Source organism: Heterocephalus glaber, unplaced genomic scaffold (genome assembly GCF_053883595.1).
Source record: "Heterocephalus glaber isolate CG9 unplaced genomic scaffold, H.glaber_assembly_v1.0 deba00001523, whole genome shotgun sequence".
In the NCBI taxonomy this organism is placed as follows: Eukaryota; Metazoa; Chordata; class Mammalia; order Rodentia; family Bathyergidae; genus Heterocephalus; species Heterocephalus glaber.
The window spans coordinates 17,836,057-17,852,839 of NW_028258327.1; the positions used below are offsets into that span (position 1 = coordinate 17,836,057).

The window sequence follows — 16,783 nt, forward strand, 5'->3', positions numbered from 1 at the left end:
TTGACAGTACTTTCTTTATCCCTGATGGGCACTCATGATATAACTGTTAGATCCCTTCCTTACGTTGTGATAATATTCATTGCTTCTATGAAAGAGGTTTATGGCAGTGTCCTGGGACTGGCTGGTTTTGCTTTTGCTTGCAAGGGTGAAGAGACATGCTTTCCTTGCCTGTTGTCTCCAGACTGGTATACTAAAAGCTTCTTCCAAAAGACTTGGTAGCACAAGCATTAAGCTCTAGAAGACTGTTATTACTCCTCCATGACCTTAAGGGTTGAGAATATATTTTGCAGTGTTTTGATGGCTTAAAAACCTTGGAACCATGTGGTTTATGGTTGGCTTTTAGAAAAATACCTGTTTGTAAAATGAATTGTTTAAGTACATCTAGTATGCTTGCTGTAGGTTGTGAAAGGAGTTCCATGTTTGCAACTAGACCTATGTATGTATGTATACATATGTGTGTAGAGGTGGAGAGAAGCTGTGTACTAAGATGGTTGAAAATAGTATGCTACTGACTCTTTCTGTCAAGAAGATTTAAATTCTAAAAGTGAGGTAATGTTGAAATGTTAGCTAAATATTTTCATTGCAGATATTACTTCACTGGCTGTCCTACTGGGTGAATTCTTAAAATATTGAGTTGACATACACATAGGATTTGTGTACATTTAGCTTTATACATGGCTTTGTTTTTCTTCACTGAAGGACCTGTCCTGCACAGGAATAATATTGCTGACTATGCACTCAGTGCAGGCACCACAGCTATGAATGCCCAAAGACTTTTAAGAGCTACCAAATTGAACAAACCAATTCTTCTGGAGGGCTCCCCCGGTGTTGGCAAAACAAGTTTGGTAGGAGCCTTAGCAAAGGCTTCAGGAAACACCCTTGTTCGAATTAACCTGTCAGAGCAGACGGTAAGTGTACTTGTAGCTCATAGGGATTGTTATAGGTAATAATGTCTGTTTATGGTTTCCTAATTAGAAATAGTTCTGACATTATCAGCAACCATATTTTATATGATGATAAATACCACAGCAGGATGACCTTACAAACTGATTTGCTTCTGGATTCATTATTAACTAACACCTCTTATGTTGTTTTTTTTTGGTACCGGGAATTGAACTCGGGACCTTGTGCTTGCAAGGCAGGTAGTGGCACCACTGAGCTAAATTCCTGGCCCACATTATTTTCTTTTAATTAACTGTTTTAGACTAATTCTCTTTTGAGAGAGAAGTATTCATGTTGGTATTTATTGTAATATAATACTACCTAATTATTTTCTTTCTGAAGAAAACTTGGTAGAGATAAAATGACAATCTTATGAAAACAGGAGACAGAGATGACAAATTGATTGGAGGCCTGGGAGCAGGGCCTGGGCATTGTTACTGGTTTATTTGTTTATTGATTTGTTTTAAAGCTCATTAATTTCTAAGTACTCCGAACCATTAATGTGACCATCTGCTTAAACTGATTGATATTTGGAGCATTGTGATGAGACGGGGCTTAGGGCTTGTTTGGACTCCCGGTAATGTGTTGGGAGTGATTGGTTCTATCTTGGGTAGAAGAAAGAAGAGTGGTGGCGTAAGGCTGAAGTATTTATCACTTCAGACTTAGGGTCTTAGTATCTACTCTAATTTTTTTTTATAATATTAGTTTTTCCCCCATTTTTTCTCCTTCTCAAAGGACATCACAGACCTCTTTGGTGCAGATCTACCCGTTGAGGGTGGCAAGGGAGGAGAGTTTGCCTGGCGTGATGGCCCCTTGCTGGCAGCTTTGAAGGCAGGCCATTGGGTTGTGCTGGATGAGGTAAGTGTCCTGTGCATTGAGTGCAGGCTGAGATCATATATATGAGGAACACTCCTACTTCTCGTAGCTCTAGGGAATATTTTAGTAGGTGAGCATGTTGATGACTAGTAAAGACAAAAGTCCTTTGTGGTTTCTTTTAAGAATTAGGTCACTTGGCAGAACATACATTCAGAACCCCTCTCTACCTGGAACCAATAAATGCTCCTACTTTTTAAAGCAATCCTTCAGACAAAGAAAAAAATGCATTTTGGCTTACTTATTCTCAACTCCTGCAGGCTTGATATACTGGTGTTTATACTTATCTCAGAAATGTTCGTCAACTACTTCATGTTTGGTCAGTGCTCTAGAGAGATGGTATGGATATACATGATGACATACAAAAATGAGCAAATGATCAGTATTATATGTGCATACTGGATAAATTATTGATCAGAAGAAAGTACAGCATGAGACATAGTTAATACTGAATATTTGTGTCTAGCAGACAGCTAGATATAAGGAGTCAAGTTTGTTTGGAATGTCTAATGTTAACATTAAACAGGCTAGAAGGCTAGAAGTATTTTGGAGCGGAAATGATTAGAATAAGGAAAGTGCTGCAGAAGGAACTGAACACATGCCCTAGTAGATTGACTAGATTTATATCCTTTTGGGTCTAGACATTAGAGAGGGCGCTGTGAGATTCTGTCTACCTAGGAGCTGCCTGCTGTTGTTGGGGAGACATCAAGAAGAGGGAAGTTTTTCCAGATGGTTTTGGAAAAAGATATCTGATAGAATATTCATTAGCTAGGAAAAGAGAAAGCTTCATTTTAAAGCTGAAGGCTACTGACCACGCTCAGCTTTGGTGGAAATGCATGCAGTACTATAAACTACTAAAAAACATCCTAGGCTTTCCAACACACTTAAGTGCAGCTTTCTAGTTGAGAGTACACAGAGAAGTTTATACTTTATACTGTTTATGTAAACCAGACAGTTGAAACTCTAATAGAGTGTAGTCTGGATATTGTATTTTATTGATTCACATTTTCCCAATTGACTTTTTGTGTGTTACCCAAAAACTACCCATATTTTAAGCTTTTTTTTTTTTTTGTACTGGGTATTGAACTTGGGTCCTTGTGCTTGTGAGGCAGGTGGCGGAACCACTGAGCTAAATCCCTGGCCCCCCATATCTTATTCTTGAGCTATGAACCTCAGCATCTGAAGACCTCCATTCAGCTTTTCAGTTTTTGCTTAAGAATTTTAATTGTTCATTTTTACAAAACTGTTGGTGAAAGCTAATTGCATAGATCTGTTTCATGTTATTTATACTATGACTTTGAAACCCATTTGGAAACAGTGTGTAAAGAGCATCAAGTCTTATCTGTTACCTATAATTAGTGTTAAATGAAATCTGTATTGGCAAGATGTTATAATGTACAAAGTAAGGTCAGTAGGTGCATGCAGTGGATACAGTTCAATGTTAAAGAAGATTTTAACTTCAAAATTCATTCTGTATATTTAGTGATTTTATTTAGAAACTATTGGCATATATATAAACATATATATTATCTAAAATCTCTTATCATATGTGTGACCTAGAGGATCATAGAATGAATGCACATCAACTCGTCACTTGGCTTAAGAAATAGGGGATTACAACCAATATTGTTTTAGCCTCCATCTTCTGAAGATAACACTCTTGATTTGCTGGATTTTGTTCTCTTGATTTTTGTTGTAGTTGTATAACATACATAATGAAACACATACATATTTTCTTCTTCAAATAGCTTAATCTGGCTTCTCAGTCTGTATTGGAAGGACTCAATGCTTGTTTTGACCACCGAGGAGAAATCTATGTGCCTGAGTTAGGAATGAGCTTTCAAGTACAGCATGAAAAGACGAAGATTTTTGGGTGTCAGAATCCCTTTAGACAAGGAGGTGGGAGAAAGGGGTTGCCCAGGTCTTTCCTTAACAGATTCACTCAGGTAAGATTTGCTGTTTTCATAGAGATGAAAGGTACCTAAGATTGCTGGAAAGTAACTATTTAGAATCTTTGCTGTTCAAAGAGGTTCAGTTTAATGCTTCTTTTCTTGGCTTTATATAATGAATATTAATGTGATTGTTTCCCACCATCACTTCTCGCCTGGTTGGAATCATATTGTCCTATGAGCTGGAAATAAGGTCACTGCCCTCTTCAGGATTCTTTTATTATACTCAGTGAGGAGTCCTGTGATCTTTATGTGTCTATGTGATCTGTTAACATACTTAAGCAAAATTTATATAATGAAAACAATACATTTTAAAGTAAGAAAACTACCATGAAGTCTAAAAATCCAGTATTCCCCAGTCTATTATTATTAACATTTTGATATCTTTCCTTATGCTTTTATTTCTGTTTACAGAGGTGTGTGTGTGTGTGTGTGTGTGTGTGTGTGTGTGTGTATATGCTTACTTGTTTTAACAGGCATATTTCAGTTTGCCTAATTTAGAAGCCAAATGTTCAAATGTTGTTAGCTTTCCTTTATCCCCATCCCTTGGTAATTATGAACTTGTTGAGAATTTTTTTTCATTGTTGTTATTCTGCTATTTCGTTTTGTTGAGAATATTTTTAAAAGAATATTTTCCCGTGGAAATTTTCAAGTCTATTGAAAGGTTGAATGAATTTTACAGTGGACATACCATCCCAAATTTTGAAAGCATTTAATGTTGCACATAGGAAAATTTAAAAAACAAACGTCATTTAAAAAAACACCTAGCATGGAGCTTAAAAATGAAACCACTGTTCTATATTTCCAAAATTTTGATTCTTGTAGCTTTAAAAATGCAATAATAGAACTTTATAATACTGAAAATTATATATTCGACTTAGTCATTGTAATTTGGTGTGGTGTTAAAGATTTTAACAACATGATAATCTTTTCTAGTGTTTTGTAAAGAGAAATGTTTTTGTTATTTTTGGATTCTATAGGTTTTTGTGGATCCCCTTACAGTAGTTGACATGGAGTTCATTGCCAGTACTTTGTTCCCAGCCATTGACAAAAATATTGTTAAGAAAATGGTAGCTTTCAATAACCAAGTAAGTGTCTACTTGTATTAATTATTCTCTGTTTTCCTGGCTGTGTTTGAACCGGCATTTTCTCAACATGTGACTTTACTAAATTATCAGCTAACTAAAATAAGTCATAGAATTCTATAAGTTTCTGTGGGAAGGCAGGTTACTCATTTGAGGGATATGGCAACTCATTTCTGTATTGTGAATAACACTATTAATACCTGTAGAGTGTTCCTGGCATTTGAAAGTCTGAGGTGAGAGAAAGAAGCATCTGAATGAAGCCTGTTAATTCAGATCACATGAGCATTTTTTGTGCACTGACAGTACTTACTCCAATACCTTACAGCAGGACATGTTTCTCGTAAGAATATTTTATTTCTAGATTGATCATGAAGTTACTGTTGAGAAGAAATGGGGACAAAAAGGAGGACCCTGGGAGTTCAATCTCCGGGACCTTTTCCGTTGGTGTCAGTTGATGCTTGTTGACCAGTCCCCTGGCTGTTATGACCCTGGTCAGCATGTGTTTTTGGTCTATGGTAAAAGAATGAGAACCAGGGAAGATGAAGAAAAGGTGAGTTTCAATTTCTCTTTATATTTCTATCTGAAAGCTGATTTCCTCCTAAGGGAGAGAAAGAATATAGTAGTACTCAACACTGGATAATACCAAACCTAATAAAACTACTTGGAAATTTAGAATTTATAGAAATATATGAAACATCTCCCTGTCATAGCATAGTTTGTTTTAGAGAATACAATTTGCTTATTTATCTAAATCCCCAAAGTTACCAACATTTTCAAAACAGCATTATCCTCTAGGAATAAAGAACTAAGTTCATCAAGTTTTCGAGCAGAAAGAGTCCTGGTGAATTAACCTGGTTTTACAAAAGCAAACAAACCAGCTAGATTGTGAATTTGTAATTTTAACCTTCAGCAGGGAGAGGACAATATAATAGTACATGCTTTAAAGTAGAGTTTGCAGTAAGAAGCTCCTGAGCCCAGAAGTGTGTGATAGGAGTACTTTCTCCATGCTTCTTCTAATCTCAGTCAAATGTTTGACACTGATTATGATTTTATTTTCATTATTTGCTAACTTCAGTTGAATGTACAATTATATTTGAATATTGCTTTTGACATAGTGTAATTGTTTTCCTACTGTTATGGGCTAAATCATTAGTCTTTACGTGCCACTCCTTCATCTCCCACACTTGTAGGTTTTTAAGAGATCCATGTAGTAAACAGTTAACAGAAAATTTTCTAACAGCATTATAATTCGACAAGGGAGATAAACTGAATGTAAATAATTGACTAACTTTGTCATATCTGCATAAATATTTGGATGGATAGCATGCTTTTGGAATCAGCCTGGCTTAGATTTAAAATCAGTTAACAACCACATGCATATTGTATTACTCTTCTGAATCCTATTAGTCCTATCTATGAAATGAAAATGATGGCTATTTTGCAGCTGTAAAGGTCAGAAATACTCATCAATAAGAGTACCTAACACATTGTCTTGTACATAGTAGATGGTCGTCCATAGTTATTCTTTATCACTTTAATATTACTATTCTATTATTTTTTATCTCAAATGATAAAAGCTAATTTTTTTTGTCTCTTAGATTTTCCACAGTGTCTGGCCTTGGTTTCATTTTAATTTACAGTGTAATCTCACTGAAATCTCATAAATAGTTTGAGGTTATATTTCTACTCTCTTCTTGAGCTTGTTTACTTTCATTCCAAAGAATTAAATATATGTTATCTGTGCTCTTTTAGTTTTGGGACTGGGGATTGAACTCGGGTCCTTGTGCTTGCGAGGCAGGCGGTGGAACCATGAGCTAAATGCCTGGCCCTGTCTGTGCTCTTTATAAGAGAAAATTCAAAGGGATAAGAAAATTATGGCTAATCTTGAGGATATAGTGAGTTGTTGGTGTGCTTGTTTTCTAGAAGTATTAATTCCAGAAGGTTTGAATAGGAATTCAGTGATTTGTGTCTTGATGGTATCATCTCCTTTTAAGGTCATTGCTGTATTCAAGGATGTGTTTGGTTCAAATTCCAGCCCATACATGGGAACTAGACTATTTCATATCACTCCCTATGATGTTCAGGTAAGGAGATAAAAGGTAACTCTCTACTCCTTTACAATTTTCTATGGTTTTTATGGCTCTTATTACCAGGTATACTTGTGACATGGCACTGGATTTTTTTTTTCCCCATGTAGCTGGGCTACTCAATCCTTTCCCGTGGCAGCTATGTTCCTCACCCATCTCGTCGGCCCCTTCTGCTCCTGCACCAGTCATTCCAGTCTCTGGAGTCCATCATGAAGTGTGTGCAGATGAGCTGGATGGTCATCCTTGTGGGGCCAGCATCTGTGGGCAAGACCAGTCTAGTTCAGCTTCTGGCACACTTTACTGGCCGCACATTAAAGATCATGGCTATGAACAGTGCAATGGATACTACTGAGCTTCTTGGTGGATTTGAGCAGGTAACTGTTACACCTCATTTTTAGACAAAACACTGTTAAACCCTGTGGTCTGATTGAAGGTCTTCCTTATTAGTGGTGATTACAGATAACAGTGTCTTATGACTCTTGCCAATGGTCATGATTTCATGTGCTCTGGAAATTGCAGGTTGATCTTATACGACCTTGGAGACAACTGCTAGAGAAGGTAGAGGATATTATAAGGGGACTGTTGAGGGTTAGCCTCCTTGTCAGTGCTGATGATGCAGAAGTAGTGCTGCGAGCGTGGAGCCATTTCCTTCTGACATATAAACCCAAGTGTCTTGGAGAAGATGGTAAAGGTATCACAATGGAGATTGTCAATAAATTGGAAGCAGTCTTGTTGCTTATGCAACGACTCAATAATAAAATCAACTCATACTCCAAGGCAGGTATGTATATCTGAATATGTGTATCATATGCTTAGCAATGTCCATGTGTTCATTTATAGGAATATATTTGTGATTGTCGTACCCATATTTTTAATAAATTTAATGATTAATAATGAAAACTTAGACATGTTTGGCTTAGAAAGTATAGCGAATCCAAGGTTGAGTATTCTAAATTGGTATTTAGTATTCTAATAAAGCAAATGGAAATAATTGGTTACTAAGCTTTATGACTTGTGTGCTTGTGAGCACACGTGTGTATTCAACTATAATGAACAGTATCTTGTATGTAAAGCTGTTTTTATTGTTTCTTTTTTCAAAACTTAATAATAGTAACTTCTCAACTAATTCAGCATTTTAAATTCAAGAATCAAGTGTCTGAATTGATAGGATGCATTTATTTAAGTGAAAGAAGTCATTTATATGATAAAATGTTAAGATAGAAACTTAATTCTTTCCTTTTGTGGTGCTGCTTTCTTGGTGGTGATGAGCATGCTGTTAGGGAGGATTAACATGTTCACGACACGGCTGTAATTTTTATGTCTTTCTGCCAGGCGGCTTGAACCACTGGTGGTGATACATGCATGCCTGACTGATGCATGAGTATACCATTTATACAACCAGTGGTACGTGTGGCCTGATGGGACAGTCATGCAGATACTGCTGATGGTCCAATCTGGCAGGAACATGTTAATTGAAAGGCCCATAGTTTCGGTTTGTCATTAGATTGCCACATTGCTGCATTATGCTACTATATGAAAGTGCTATCTGTAAGTCCAATGAGTAAACTTGTACTTTCTTTATAATAACCATGTCATATGATTATTGTAATAACTAGTATTTACTTGGCAAGTACTTTATAGTTTATATAACCCTTCCCTGAAAATTTTTCACTTGGCTTTTTTTGTTGTTAGAAATTGTTTTATGATCCTTTTTCATATCACAAGGTAATATATAATGGATTCCTACTTCAAGCCAAGAGTGTACTTAGTCTTAAGTTCTCACTGTTACCAAGTAGAAAACTTGGGTAAATATATGAAATAACTGCTTTTAGACAGTGGACAACAGACTGCACAGGACTGTGATACCTGAGGGAACGGAGGCAAAAAGTAAGATGAAGCTCTATAATCATTCTGGCTTTCTGCCTTGAAGCAGTTACTGGGTACAGAGTAGGTAGGGAAACCCATCTTCATCACTTAAGATTTAACTCTGTGCATTTAACCATTAATTCATAAAGCCATTGAGTTTTTTGTTTGTTTCTGTCCCAAACCTGATTTTCTCATTCCAGAGTTTGCCAAACTTTTGGAAGATTTCCGAAGTTTTGTGATGAAGCTTATGCAGTCAGCTAGTGGCTGTAACCATGGCACATTTGAGTGGGTTGACAGCATGTTAGTTCAGGCTCTGAAATCTGGGGACTGGCTTCTGATGGACAATGTTAACTTCTGCAAGTAAGAATCTTACGTCCAATCATCATGAGAGGGCCTGTTGGAAACTTGAGATATGCTTGGCAAAGTAGAAACCAAAATGAAGACTCTCTTAAGTTTTTGATCTATTGTTTTTCTTTACTAGCAATGTAGCTTCACCCATGTTTTATAAACTTCACTCACTCACTCTCTGATAAACAGTGGTAGTTGGTCATTCTAAAGTATAAAGTTGATAGAGCCGGGCTAGTGGCACATGCCTATAATCCCAGCACTTGGGAGGCTGAAGCAGGGGAATCGCCACAAGTTTGAGGCCAGCCCAAGCTACTTAGTGAGACTCTATCTCAAAAAACAACAACAACAACAACAAAAACAAAAACAAAAAAACTAAAGTGTATAGTTGACATAATAGAAGCCACTACAGGTTGAATGGCAGCTTCTTCTTCCTGGAGGTTTTTTTTTTTTTTAAAGTCTAGCTCTTTTTCAGTGCATTTGATACTGTTGAGGATAAGAGGGGAAAAAGGGTTATACAGAGCAGGAAACGTTCTGTCAGTTTTCTTAATTTCATTTTGTGTGTAAAGCTGTGGGCTATGTGCCTTAAGAAATGAAAAAGGGAATCTCTGGGCAGTCTTCTCTTGAAAGAGATTAGTGCTTTGTCTGTATGGGAAGTAATCCCTGCAGAAAGGAAGATATGGACTGGAAATGGCTGGAGGCTGTTGCAACTAGAGTCAGATGTCTCCTGGGCAGTCATTTGAGTTTTCTCTGTATAGCCCATCAGTGCTGGATCGTTTGAATGCTTTGCTTGAACCTGGAGGCGTCCTCACTGTTAATGAGAGAGGAATGATAGATGGATCCACTATGACCATAACACCTCATCCTAATTTCAGGTATTTGTATCTCTTAATTTTTGACCTAAGTGTCTGACCACCTCAGCAGACGTACACATTCCATTCTGTAGGACTTCATTGTAGATTATACTCAGGTACCAAGTATCATCAAGGAAGGCCATCCATTTATTCATTCAATTAAAACAAATCTTTATTGAGGCCCTGCTGTTTGCCAGGTACTGCTAGGCTCTGGGGGCACAGCAGTAAACAAGAGAAGTGAAAAAATTATCCTATTACACTGATACATGTATACCCATATTTATAGTAACACACTTTACAAAAGCTATATTATGGAATAGTCATCAACAAATGGTTAAAAGGTGTGGATTTTTTGTTTTGGTACCGGGGATCGAACTCTGGTCCTTGTGCTTGGGCAGCAGGTGGCAAAACCACTGAGCTAAATCCTCAGCCCAAGAAAAGGTGGCATTTATACACAATGGAATAGTCCTCATCCTTAGAGAAGGATAAATTTGAGTGATTTGTAGTAAAATGGATGGATCTTGAGACCATAATGAAAGTGAAATAAATCAGACACATATGGTTAAGTATCACATGGTATCTCTTATATGAGAAACCCAAAATCTAAATAATTTAAATTTAAAGAAGAAGGTGAAATAGAGATGGTAGGAAACAGGGAGGAAGACTCTAGAGATGGGAGGTATATAAAAATGATCAAGATGGGGGTGTTTTTATGTACCAGTTCCCCAAGATCAATGTAATTTTATGTATCACAAGCATATTACTAATACAGCTGAGAGAGGGAGAGAGCGTGAGAGAGAGTTAGTGAGGAAGGGGTGAAGTCCCTCCCTTGAGTTGGTGAAAGGTGGAAGCTAGAGACCAGTCGAAGTGCTTTTGTAGTAATCTAGGCAGGTGTTGATGGTTTAGACTAGGGTGGTCTGATGAATGGAACTTGCAGATGGACTTGTGAATTGAAAAAAAGAAGAAACAGATTGACACCTAAGTTTTTAGCTTGATTAATTGGGTAAATGAGGTTGCCATATGAAGTTCTTAGATAGCATAGTTCCTTAAGAAAGTAGACTTAGAGAAACTGATTCGCTGTATTGGTTCATGTTAAAAGTTAAAGATTGAATGTAGATGATCAAAGTACACTTTTTAAGTTACTGTTAGCTTTCTTGATGAGCTTCCTAGAGATGACCCACATATGATTTGCTCTTACTCATTATTATTGGTGAATTACACAATTGGTTGCACTGGAAATTAAAGAAATTTTTTCCCCTCTGTATTGCTACTTTACCAGGCTTTTTCTCTCAATGGATCCTGTTCATGGAGAAATATCCCGTGCAATGAGGAATCGTGGACTTGAAATCTACATTTCAGGAGAAGAGAATGAGACAAATCCAGATAACCTGGATTTGAAAGTTCTGCTGCACAGCCTTGGGTTGGTGGGAGACAGTGTGTGTGACATCCTCCTGGCTCTACACAGCGAGACCCGAAGCTCTATTATAGGTGAGATGGTTGACCTCTGGTCCTCTGTAGAGCTTAGTCCTGTAGAGATCCATGTTTCTGTGATGAATTACTAGTCTAGGAGTTCTTAGATTTAGTGTACACAGAAATAGAAAGTACTGGAAAAGCCTGTTAAAAATGTAGCTGTCCATGCTCCCCTCCCAGAATGAACTCAGTTTGTCAGGATCAGACATAGGAATCAGTATTTTAAAGACATTCCCAAGATAGATGATGTGTGCAGTCAGAGCCCAACATTTGAGTAATTCTACTTTAGATGCTGGGATTCCTGACCTTTGCCCATCGTAACTCCAGGGTCATCATTCTTCTTAAAGGTAGAATAAAAAAAGAAACTTTCAGTTAAAACAGATAGTGATGATGTTTCATTGTATAAAATTCTAAATGTTTCATTGTATAAAAAGGAGTAATAATAAATAAAATACTGTTTATTGAATATTTACTCTGTTAGGTGCAATGCTGGTTGCTTATTTAGTTAAGACACATGTATTTCCACTTTACAGATAAAGGTCAGCAAGTATAAATAACTTGTCAGTCAGTTAATAATGACAGCTCACAGTGGTTCCAGTACCTGCCTCGCAAGTGCGCGGACCCGAGTTCAATTCCCGGTACAAAAAAAAAAAATAATAATGACAGCTCAGATTTCAAAGTAGGGTTTGGATTTCTTTTTTTTCTTTGAGGCAGGATCTCGCTATATAGTTCAAGCCAGCCTTGAACTCAGCCATGTTGTCCAAGCTGGCCTTAAACTCACAGCAATCTTCCTGCCTCAGCCTCCCAAGTGCTAGGATTGCAGGTGTGTGCCACTGTGCCCAGCCTAGGCCTTAGATTTCAAAGCTGGAGTTTGCTACAATATATAGACATCCAAAACAGGGTGGGCTTGAGAGGGGGAGGGTGTGAGAGAACAGAAAGGGAAATAGGAGATGGGAATGTGTATATTTCTACAAGTCCATTGGGCCTTCAGGAGACCCTAGAGCGGTGATGGTGAACCTTTTAGAGCTTTCAACGATAACAAACAGCAACCTGTGGCACACATGCCATACGTTCGACACCACTGCTCTAGAGTCTGCTTAGAAAGTGTTTTAGGTACTTTTCTCAACACTTAGACAAAATACCCAACACCCAAAGTTAAAGAAATAAAAGTTTATTTCGGCTCACAGTTTGTAGAGGTTTCAGTTCATGGTTGGTTCCAAGGCAGAGGGGCATCACAGAGGAGAAACAGTCTATGGCAGGCAGAAGGCAGAAGGCAACAAGCAGCGACCTTCTTTCTGCCCCTTATATTCTCTCCAGGCTGCCCACCCTACTCACAACCAGGGTGCGGCACCCTTAATCCCTAGCATTGCACTATGAATCAATCTCAGCATTACATCATTAATCCCAGCATCACACACTCTAGATCTAGCTGTGACCACATGAGGCTTTGGGGTTCATCTAGACAACCCAAAACAGAAGGTTTTCTGTAAGTACCTGGGCGAGGTTGAGTAGAAAGAAGTTTGATGTAAGCGTAGAATTTATAAATTTTCATTGGAGGTTTTGAAAAATCTGTTGCTCACAGATCGCAATGTTTTTTCTTTATAGGTTCTTCAACATCTTCTGTGTCTGCTCTAATTCAGACAGCCACACTAATTGTCCAGTATCTACAACGAGGGCTGGGTTTAGACAAAGCCTTTTCAGAAGCATGCTGGGAAGTGTATGTCCACTCTCAGCATTCAGCAGCAAACCAGAAGGTACTGCCAAATGTTTACAACAAATTTCTAAGTTGTAACACTCTACTGTATAGAGAAGGGGGAAATCATTTTTATATAAGCTAGCAACTTGAATGACCTGAGAGCGGACCACTGCATTTTTGCTCTAGAAGAGATCTAGTGCCAAGTTCTTTTCTGGAAACTAGATCTATCAGGGGCAAAAAGAATATAACTTGTGGTGTTGGTGCATTGAAGAATGCCTTAAGAATTGCTGGGAAACAGTCATGTGAACTATAGAAAATTAGCTTTGTCTGCCAATGTATTTGGTAATAGCATTTATATTGATTCCTGTAAACCATGTGTTTTATCTCCTACCAGCTTGTGCAGGCCTTGCTGGAGAAACATGCTTCTTTTTTGCAAGCACGGGAAAACTGGGGAAACTCCATTCTTGCCCCAGGGCTGTGGCCTGATTCTGTGCCTTCTGCTCTCTTTGCTACGGAAGATTCTCACCTCTCTGTTGTTCGAAGTGATGGGCAGATTCTGGCATACTGCCTCAGCAGGAAAAGCATGAAAACCAGCAGCTGGGCCAGGTCAGCAGAGCCTTCATCTTACGTAGCTCTGGTTTTTTGTCAGATTTTTGCTTTTGTTGGTAACAGTCAATACACAGTATATTCAACCCAACATTAGCCCTTTTATGGTCCAGCTGTTATATTTTTACTATTATTCTCTATTTATTAGGGAGACATACACAAGATTGAACACATGGCTTCATGCATGCTAAGCATGTACTCTACCACCAAGCTCTGTCTCTAGCCCTGGATACATGTTTTATGTTACCTTAGTGGGGAAATGAATTTTTTTCTCCTTACCTCTTTGATAAAAGACTTGTAAAGTAATTTTCTTAGTTCTTTGAAATGTAAAGTAAAAGGATATACTAATACTAACTTTGTCCAATTTTAGGAGTCAGCCTCTTACTTTGCAAGACTTAGAGAAAATTATGCAGTCTTCCAACCCCGAGAACCTAAAATTCAATGCAGTACAAATGGATGCTTATTGGATTGATGAACCAGAGGTTTTGCCCATGGCTGTTAAATTGCTCATAGAAAGAGCAACCAATCAGGATTGGATGCTCAGAGTTAAATGGCTTTATCATTTAGCCAGGAACATACCACAGGGGCTTGGTGAGTAGAAAAACGTAATTTGTACAGTGAGGTGATTTATAAATACTTATCCTGTTTAAGTGCTTCAGCAGCTGTGTTATTCTGTGACTGAACTGTTAAAATTATAGCTGAGAGATCTCTTAGCAAGAGATTTATAGGATAGCATTAGTTTGAATACCTGTTAAATTAAGGAGCAAGTCTGTCCTTAGATGTATCACAACAGAAACTTTTGTTCCGTATGTCAGGAATTATCAAATTCATAAGAAAAAATATATTATGGTACAATACTTCTTAGTTTTAAATATCTGGGGTTTTTTTTGCTGTACTGCTGCTATACAACCATTCTGTCTGGGGAAGATGTTACTTTTGATCCATTTCCACTTAAAGTGTGTGAGCTTCTAATTTCATGCTACTAGTTCTCCAAGTTGTCACACGTACACTTTCTTTGTTCTTTAGTCCATGAAGAGAAAAACAGTAATAACAACACTGACTAGGTTGCAAAGAGCAGGACATGAAATTTGTTGGTAGAGATTGTTGGCTAAAGTAAATGTGTTTACACGAACCTTTCTACTCCATGAAAGCTTATAGATAATTGATTGAAGATGTTTGTGACACATGGTGATCTAAATATGTATATAGAGAACTTTTATAAGTGTTCTATAAATAGCATTGTCTTGTGGGATAGCCACTAGCCACAGAGAGCTACTGTATGTAAAGAAACAAACTTTTTCTTCTTTGAGGCAGGGTCTGCCTTTGTAATTCAGGCTGGCCCTGAACTCACTGTGTAGCCCAGACTGGCCTCGAACTCAAGGAGATCCTCCTACCTCAGCCTCTGAGTGCTGAGTTTACAGGCGTGTGCCGCCACGTCCAGCTCAAAAACAAACTTATTAAAACTAAATTAAATCTAATGTCCAGTTCTTTAATAGCATTAACCACATTTCAAGAACTCACATGTGACAGTATAGCAATAACAGTTCTTTGACAGCACTGCTTTAGAGTCCTAATGTCATTTCTTCTTCCCCCACAGAGTCAATACAGATTCATTTGGAAGCCAGTGCTGCATCTCTTAGGAACTTCTACTCAAATTCTCTCTCAGCTGGTGTTACTAATGTCTTTAAAATATTACAGTCAAATATAACAGGTACACACCCACTTTTGATTTCTAGCTCTTGGCACCACTTTTGAAACTTGTCCTTTGAGTTTATGGGGAAAAGACTTGTCACAGTTCCCACCATAATAGTAATTTTTAAAAGGCTCAGAATATCCAGATGCAAATTCTTCTTGTTTGTTTGAAACTATCCATTCATCTTTTAGCATCTAAAGGAAGCTGATGTACCTGGGAGTTGGAAGATTAGACTTAACTCTGCCTGAAAGTAGCTTGTCAGTTTTTGGCTTATAATTCACTGTCTGGCCTTTGTTTGAAAACTAGAGGGACTAAGCTTTTATTTATCTGAGGTCCTTCCACTTTTTTTTTTTTAAGTACTGATGATTAACATGTTCACACTGGGGCTGTAATTCATGTATCTTGCTGCCACATGGCTCTGATTTGAACTTTTTGTGTTAATGCCAGCTTGACTCACTAGTGGCACAAGTTGACCGATAGGTGGTCAAGCCAGTGAGAACATCTTAAACCCAGGGCCTCACATTGAGCTATACCCTCAGTTTTTTGGGGGTAGCAGGTGTTTTGAGACAGGGTCTTGCTATGTAGTTCAGACCAGCCTTGAACTTACTATGTAGCCTAGGCTGGCCTTGATCTCAAGGCAATCTCCCTGCCTCAGCCTCCCGAGTGCTAGGATTATAGGTGTGCACCATCCTTTGGAGAGGGTCAGAGTCTTTTTGCAACTCCATACAGAAGAAGTACCAAGTGTGAGTCAAAGATTTATGATGCAGAAACAGCAGTAGTTGTTTTTGTTTTTTGTTTGTTTTGGGGGGGGGGCGGGATCCGCATTGCCCAGGCTCATCATTTGACAGCCTCTGGAGTAGGTGGAGGCATCAATGTATACACCACGTTGCTTGGCTGGGAAATTGTTTTTAAGCAAAATCATCTGGAGTTGTTTTTCTTACTGGAAGCAGATAAGACATTTTCATTCTTTTTCTTTCATGTAAATTAAAAGTTTTGGTGGCAAATGGTGAGAGATGGGGTAATTAAGTCCAGGATTCTTACACATCAGTAATGGGTCTGAGGAAGTGAACTCATTAAATGAAATATTTATGTTCTTGCGTGGATTATATTCTATAGTGGGATGAATTTTCAGGACTTCTAGATATTTTGCATTTGGAAAGTAAATAGTATAAAAGGTATTCTCATGGACTAAAACCCACAGCATTTCTCTATTCCACTTCTTCCACTCGGGATTCAGGGTAATCAAAACAAAACAGTGAAAATAGTCAGCTGAACCAGGAAAAGCTTTTTACCTAAAAAATTAAAAATTTTTTTTTA

The 16,783-nt window shown here is 37.9% G+C and overlaps 1 protein-coding gene across 5 annotated transcripts in view; it reads left to right on the top strand.

Moving 5' to 3' along the window:
• Mdn1 (midasin AAA ATPase 1) overlaps nt 1-16,783 on the top strand; it is a 160,032-nt gene that overhangs the window by 83,245 nt on the left and 60,004 nt on the right. For all 5 annotated transcript variants that reach the window (XR_002388006.2, XM_021240695.2, XM_021240696.2 and 2 more), the window contains exons 36-50: nt 700-908; nt 1,678-1,800; nt 3,564-3,761; nt 4,745-4,852; nt 5,211-5,399; nt 6,844-6,933; nt 7,047-7,310; nt 7,456-7,717; nt 9,003-9,162; nt 9,906-10,022; nt 11,281-11,489; nt 13,077-13,225; nt 13,562-13,773; nt 14,144-14,364; nt 15,371-15,484. Coding sequence is in view for 4 of the 5 variants with exons in the window: in XM_021240695.2 (XP_021096354.2) it covers nt 700-908; nt 1,678-1,800; nt 3,564-3,761; nt 4,745-4,852; nt 5,211-5,399; nt 6,844-6,933; nt 7,047-7,310; nt 7,456-7,717; nt 9,003-9,162; nt 9,906-10,022; nt 11,281-11,489; nt 13,077-13,225; nt 13,562-13,773; nt 14,144-14,364; nt 15,371-15,484 (2,625 nt within the window). In the remaining variant the exon portion in view is untranslated. The remainder of the gene's footprint in view (nt 1-699; nt 909-1,677; nt 1,801-3,563; nt 3,762-4,744; nt 4,853-5,210; nt 5,400-6,843; nt 6,934-7,046; nt 7,311-7,455; nt 7,718-9,002; nt 9,163-9,905; nt 10,023-11,280; nt 11,490-13,076; nt 13,226-13,561; nt 13,774-14,143; nt 14,365-15,370; nt 15,485-16,783) is intronic.